The sequence below is a fragment of the Motacilla alba genome, chromosome 2 (assembly GCF_015832195.1).
Source record: "Motacilla alba alba isolate MOTALB_02 chromosome 2, Motacilla_alba_V1.0_pri, whole genome shotgun sequence".
NCBI lineage: Eukaryota > Metazoa > Chordata > Aves > Passeriformes > Motacillidae > Motacilla > Motacilla alba.
The window spans coordinates 57,580,636-57,588,025 of NC_052017.1; the positions used below are offsets into that span (position 1 = coordinate 57,580,636).

General features: G+C 38.2%; 1 protein-coding gene across 1 annotated transcript; it reads right to left on the reverse strand.

The window, feature by feature from the left end:
* Positions 1 to 334: 334 nt before the first annotated feature.
* LRRC14B (leucine rich repeat containing 14B) lies at positions 335 to 5,877 on the reverse strand. The gene is made up of 2 exons (XM_038129869.1): positions 4,910 to 5,877; positions 335 to 3,390 (listed from the first exon to the last, which is right to left on the reverse strand). Exons 1-2 carry the CDS (start codon positions 5,812 to 5,814, stop codon positions 2,745 to 2,747), a joined length of 1,551 nt encoding a protein of 516 aa, XP_037985797.1. The 5' UTR covers positions 5,815 to 5,877; the 3' UTR covers positions 335 to 2,744.
* Positions 5,878 to 7,390: the final 1,513 nt, after the last annotated feature.

The window sequence follows — 7,390 nt, forward strand, 5'->3', positions numbered from 1 at the left end:
GCAGTATGTGGAGAGCATTAGGTACAATGTTCCTTCCCTTGTTTCTTTGCAAGGTAGTTTATACAGTCCCGCTCTGTTGTTGACTGATGCATATTTTAAGGAGAGAAAGAAGAGCTTCATCAGCAAAGTTCATACTTGTTCAGAAGAATTGACCTGTAGTGCATAACTTTTGAGTTTAAGAAGATTAATTTAAAAGATGTAGGGTTATATTGGGAAGCTTGTTTCAGTTCCATGTATGACAACTTTCCTGCAACAGTAGTGTTTATTTGCCTTTTTCTATTGATAGGCTTTTAAGTTGTTGAGATAGCTGTCTCCAAGTACAGAGCTGCTGTGCTGCTTCTTCCACAGTAAAAATCTTACAATCATCTTTCTTCCTGTTACTTTTTTCAACTGTTTTGTGTGTAGCCAAAACATAATATGACTTAAATTATGAAGAGATCAGATGTAGCAAAGGTCACTTATATGATTTTTTTTGCCTGTTCTTCAGTTTCATTAAGTTTGTCAAAGGAGAATATTTATTTCCTACAGAGACAGCAGACTTTATAAGGCATCTAATTATTTTGAAATAAGAGTTGTCTATTTTGTGTGTACCGAGAAAGGCCAAGGACTGACTGTTGTACCACAGCATGCTCCAAAATGGCCAACCTTCACCTCCAGGTACAACCTGTTAGATTGAAGGGGGGAAGGATCAGTACAGTTTTACAGCTACAGGACAGTGTCCTTTCCCAGCAAAAGCACCACTACTCATCCCAAAGAGGTAGACATTTGGCTTAGCAAAATTCAAGTAACTTAAATCTGACTGAGAAGTCATGGGTTGAGTCTGAGATGGAAAGAATGGTGAGGTTGGACGGAAGAAAAGGTGCAGTAGAGGCAAGGATAAAGGAGCATGTGGAATTCTGTCAAAATATAAGCAAGGTCATATGGGACCTAATTCTGTCATTTACTATTCACAACTCCTTAGCTTAGCAACTTAGATTACCTTTTTATTTTTCACAAGCTCTGTAAACATAAACAGGTCATGACCATTCACTTTCAATTTTACCATCATATGTTTAATAAATAAAACATGTTAGAATGTGAGCTGACATCAAAAAATCATTTAAATGCATGCTGTTGAACCTGTAAGTTCTGCTTAGTACTTGGTCCATTAATTTTTGGTTTGTTTGGGGGTTTTTCTAAAATAAATTAGGTTAAGAGTTGCTTGCATATTCCTACTGTAGATAAACAGAAAGCTTGACAAATCAGCACTGCCTAAATGAAGAAAGTTTTTTTCCTTACCCTCAGATGATGAGGCCCAGTATTATTTCAAATAAACTGTCCTGGTTATCTTAATGATGATCCTCAATACTACAGTGACACCTTCAGCTCCTGCTACAAACATTCACTTTCAGTCCTGTCTGAACAAGTTTTCATGAACTATTAAATGATATTTATTATATTTTTAATATTATTATGTTTATTTTTTTAATTATCAAGTCTCTAGTTTTACAGGTGAGAAGCTGAGTAGCAGTTGTTTACCACTCAGGCCCCAATTATAGTACTCTTCAAAGATGTGCATCCTGTGGCCACTACTGTCCTGACATCCAGTTGGCCCCTTTAACTATGCTCCAATGCTGCTTGTGTGGAGTCTGGGATACTGTTTACTCTGTCATTCTAATAGTTTCCTTGCACTAAAGTTAGACAAATAAATGTGATTTTTCCTGATACTGGTTGCAAGTCTGTAGAGAACGCAGAGTCCTGACAGAAAGCCAGCAGTGTTTTATACAGATGAACTTCTAGTTATTCAGCAACCAGCCTTGTCCCTTTTCCACATTTTTTAATTGACATTGGAATAATTTTTTTTTGCATGTCTTTTCAACACCAGTCTTTTTTTCAGTACTACCACAGTCCTAGACTTTCTTTAAACCAGCTGAAAGGAACAGGGTACATTCTTCCAGCCAAGAAGCTGATTCCAGGAAGGGAGTATCTTGAGGTACTGACCAGCTGACATGAGAGGCATGGCTGTGCAGCACTGTCCTGGTCCACCTTTCTAAAATACACATTGCAAGAACATCAGCAGAGTCCCCACAGAGTGCTTAATATTGCTGGATAAGTGGGATGAGATCTCCTACTGTCAGCCAACCACTTGGTTTGCTGCCTCCTCAGTATGGAATTTTACTCCTCACCAAGGGCAGTGTGTAAAACAAATTCTGTTTATTGCATTTGACTCTGCAGAAGAAAGAGGCACAGGGATATGGAAGCTGTTACACATTCTCCATTATTTGGAATATACTACATAAAACAAAGATTGGTAAATTCAGGTCATGAGCAGAAAAAAAAAAATCAGTTTAGGGAGCCACACGTGAGGATATGTGCACAATCTTTTGACCATCCTGCTGGACTTGGGAAAGGACTTCCCTATTTTTTCTCCAGGGCTCACAGACCAGCTGACAAATCTAAGGGAACCTGTATAAGAAATTAACCAAGCTTAAACACCTATTTGATTTACTGAGAAAAAGTGCATGTGTATAAAATAATGCACTCTTGAGTGTCCTCTCCTCTTCTGTGAACAAGCAGTTCTTGTGTAATGTGTATGCAATAGATATAGCGTAAGTTACAGTACCTCGGGTAATTAGAGGCTATAATAGTAAATTCAGCTGAAAAATAAAAGAAAATTCACAACTGATGATTGAAGGTGCAGATCTAGAAAAGACTAAGTTCTGATTTGGCAGATCATCTCATCGCTACTTTACAATTTTACAAATTTAACTCATTTTGTTAAATGAAGAAGTGAACTTCTCTAAAGTCTCTTTGAAGGACTTGATCAAGTAAGCTCCCAGTTCATTGTTTGTCTCCTGAACAGCTGCATCATAACTCCCAAAGAGTGGCGTTGAAGCCTTCACATCATCTCTATTTGCTTGGAGTAAAATGAGGTTAAGCTCCTCTGCTACCCTTTCATATTTTTGGTGATCAAATCTGCAAACACTGGCATCATCAATGGGGTAGGTGATGCCAATAGGGTAGCAATCCCTTGGAACTGGGAACTCCACATTTTTCAGCATTGGCAACTCACAGAGAAATGTGAAAAGATGTTTAAGTGCTTGGGATGACAGTGGGTTTCCAATAAACTTAAACTCCTGTAGTTTCTGACAAGGGCTTAAACCCAAAATCAACATGTTGACATGAGTGTCTTGGATATTACAGTCCTCCAGGGTAAGACTCCTGAGCACTGAAGAGCAATGGCTGAGGAGCTTAAAGAATGTTGATGGGTAAAGCTCAGGTATATCGTGACCACTCAGGTCCAGGGCTTCCAAATTATTGGCATGGAAACTATTGGCCAAAAAGGCCATATCAGCATGGTTCAAGGAGCAGTTAGAAACATCCAGCATCTTCAGTGGAGTTTTTAGTGGGCTGCAGAATTAAAGAGAAAAAAAGTTTTATGGTACAAAATGTTGAAAAGCTACCTTTACAAAATTTCATGCATCTAGCCATATTATGAATGCAGCCATCTACCACATTATTTTTTCAAACCTCTCTTGGGATCAGAAGCATGTGCCAACAATAGCAAATATATTTTCTTCCTGAAATTAGTTCCATTAATTATCTCCTTCTATGCATGATTCCACTATTTAATGGGGTGCTATTTTAATGGGGATTAATTTATTAACATTCTATGTATCTAGTTTTTAACCAGTTATATATTGTAAGGTGTCTGTCACTTGCTGACTTTAACAGCAGATCACTACTACCATAAGAGCATTGGTAGCTGCTTCTTGTAGAAAGCTGCAATTATTCCAGAGATTTAGATAATTTCCATTAAGGATGGATTAATTCCAATATGAAATCAGTATTCTGACAGGATATCTACTTTTGTTTCAAGCTGTTTTTTTTCTGCTACATTTTTTAATGCCCAAGAGGTCTACACATTATAGTGTTCTGGAGTTGCAAAGAGACATTCTGATGAAGAAGGTTGGAAGAAGTGTAACTGAGATTACACTCAGATATTCATGTTAAATATAAAATAGTTCTGACAAATAAAAAGCAACAGATCGCTTTCATACTGACTACATCTTAGTGAGACTTCTGCCACAGGGACCAACTGGATCAAGCTTAGAAACTTGCAATTCATTTCAATTGTATCAATCAATATATGCAGTATGCTACTCACAAATTTTAAATAAAATGGCTTCTTGTATGGGAGGAATTTTAGACCAAGGTCATTTGTCTGGATGAAACTTTTATCTGCCTTTATTTTTTAGATGCTCTGAAAAGCTTACTATTAACTTATTTCCTGTTCCAATATGAGTACTGCTCACTGGTAGTTTGCTAGCTTTTTGCAAATTGCCAATTTTCCACTGAAATTCATAATGAATATTCACATATCAGCTTAATTTGCAGTACAAAAAAAAAATCAAATCTCTCTTGTCTTGACATCAAGAGACAAAACAAATAATTCAAATCAAAGTCTCAAATGAAAATCAACTATTCCCTTGCCCTCTTTAAAATACAGTATCTGTGGAAAAGCATATTTACTGACTGTTCTTTAGAGGACAAACATTCACTAGGTAGTCTAAAAAACACTTGGAATACAAAACTCAGGACTTGCACCTAAAGGCCAATGCAAGCTGATTAATACATAAGTTCAAATAAAAAATGTCTCTGTATACCAGTCTCTTCTGTGGTAGCTAAAAGTATATTCTCACCAGATGGACTCTGGAAGATTAATTAAAATAGTCTGTTTTTCAAAGTGGATTAGATATACATTGCCTGTTGATTCTCCCCAACACATAATCTTTCCTAGCTTCTGCTGCCCCTTCCCACATACACCCCAAGATACACTCACTTCCCTTACTCTCAGAGATTCCCAGCTTACTGGTGGCACAAAGTGCTCTTTTTTACAGTGTGACTGAAAGCAGGATGACCACATTACCTGAGAAGTTTCTGTATTCTTCCAGTGAGTATAGAAAATGACACACTCAGCTCCGTAAGCTGTGTCATTTCACCCATCTTTTCGCCAATGTTTGTAAGCATCTGTTCATCTGTAGCCGTGAACCTCCGCACATTAAATGTTCGTGCTGGCAAGGTCAAGGACATCAATAGAGGGAAGTGGATACTGTTGAAGAGCATTTCCAAGTGTTCCATTTCCAAGTGAACATTATGAACTATTTCCAGTTTGCGCAACAAGGAGGGATCAGTAAGCTTTATGATATAGAAGAATTTCTGCAAGGTCAGGTTGTCAGATCTGAATGCCACACAGCAGATTTTCAGCGGACAACTGCATTTCTTCAACAGGGCCTGCACGACCAGCTCATAGTTCCGCTCTGTAACAAACAAGTCAATTAGTACATTGATACTGACTTCAAAGGTACCTGGATTGCACTGTGCTTGTTGCAGGTAAACCAGGAGGTCTGAACAAAGCTTAGAGAGCAGCTGTGTTCTGGCCCACCTGCCCATTGTCTTCTTGCACTTACAAAACTGAACTTCAACATCTTTTATACCCGTCAGGTCGACCACTTTCAACTTTTTCATGTAGGGAGAAGACTGATTCAGCACATAGTCTCTCAGCCCTGTCAGACAGCTTTCCAAGCACACTGAGCATGTTCTATGGCTCAGGTCTTCCTCGTAGTCCAGAGTAGCTCCCAAAAGTTTTCCCATGTTAAAATCAAAAAGTGGCCAGTTCTCTACCAAGTCGTGAATCACTTCCCCTTGCTCCAGTAAATAGCTGGCTTTAAAAAGAAGCGGAAAAAGATCATGGGCAACAGCCCTGAGACTCTTCCTGGCAAACTCTGCATTTGACACAAATGCTTCGGCGCTAATGAATCGGAGAGACTTCATTGTTGTCCTGGACTCCTTACTGTCATGGAGAGTGACTTCTATATTTAACTAAAGATCCTGGTTGCTTACGACCTTCTATTTTTATCTGCAACTGCTGTTTGTTACTAGCGGGAGCCTGGGAAGCCAGAGTGAAGAGTCACATGCTGCTTTCTATTTTAGAGCTGCACTTGTGAGTCTGCAGTAATCATCTGTGAGATCTTTAGTCAGAGAGCTTTTATGCCCTCGTATTTATATCTAAGGTAAGTAAATATAGACTGCTACTCAGCAGGAACAGTAAGATCAGTGCAGCACACATACATAAGAATATTGCTGTATCTTTTTTATGCCATACAAAAAAAGCACTCAAGAGTTCCACTTCAACAAATAACATGATCTGTATTCCACTTTTTCTCCATGAAAGATGCTATGCTGGGGATTCACATGCTGATTTCAATTGGGATGATTTCCCAGAGTTAGAATTGAGCTTCTCCTAAAAACTATAGCCATAAGGAAAGACTGAAGCACTACAGTCATTGAACTACAACAATGCCCATCCTGTCAGCAAGGAATAGCTGATACAGTTGCTGCAGTGGAAAAGACAAAAGACTCTGGAAGAGCTCAGAGCGTTGGTGACCAGGACACTTCCTCGTGGTAGGAGACTGAACGTTGATTGCAAGACAAGCTGAACAAAACAGAGCACTGCTAAAACTCTCTCATAGCTTCCCAGGCAAGCATCTTAGTGCTTTTGCTTTGAGCAACAGACTGTCTTTTCTTTCCTGTTATTTAAGAAATGATGGTTCCATTGTGATATTGAATGGGAAAACATTCAAAATCTATCCAAGCTAGGAGAAAAACTTTGTCACCCACCTATGACAAGAGCAGAGATGATGTTTCTTTTAATCTGGCACTGCCTCCCAGGGAAAGCAATGATGGACACCTCTCTTACCTCTCATGCGTTTTGCTAGGCAGCTAGTGTGATGGAGACTTCCTTCAGGCTGTGCCAATCCTGCTTTTCCAGATAATTCCCTATCTGTTTTGCTATGAAAAATTCACACCACGCTTCAAGTTTCAGTTTCTTTTTTCTTTTCAAGTAAACTCCTTATGGAATATTTGAATATTTTATTGAAAGCAAAAGAAAAATCCCAAATATGCTTTAAATTACCGGGAAGGGACATCTTTATTAGATTGTGTCATTCTGAGAAAGCTTTTTATTTTTGCAGACTTTTGGTTTGTGTTGTTTTAATTTTGCCTTCAAATATATGAGGGATAAAAAACATGCAAGGTGAAATAAATAGAACTTGCAAACTAGGTATTAAGTATTTTCCTTTGTTTTTCAACTCTACTTCATGTGTAGCAGATGGTAATGATGTAGGTATTACAGTATTTTGTGCAACTTAATAAATGCTGAAAATGGCCACATATAACTGATCCCTGTATGACAAGAAAAATGCATAAATTGATTGAAACTTTCATCAGTTTAATTTTATTGCCTTTCAAAATGGAATAAGCTACTCATTAAGTTTTTATCTATTTACCCAGTACATCTGGACCTCTTTATTTCCCAACCTAGTACATCTGGACCTCTTTATCTGCTTAC

Coding starts and splice junctions, on each gene's coding strand:
- LRRC14B (XM_038129869.1), bottom strand. CDS start 5,814: ATGAAGTCTCTCCGATTCATTAGCGCCGAAGCATTTGTGTCAAATGCA. Junction 3,391..4,909: donor AGAATACAGAAACTTCTCAG/GTAATGTGGTCA, acceptor TTAATTCTGCAG/CCCACTAAAAACTCCACTGA.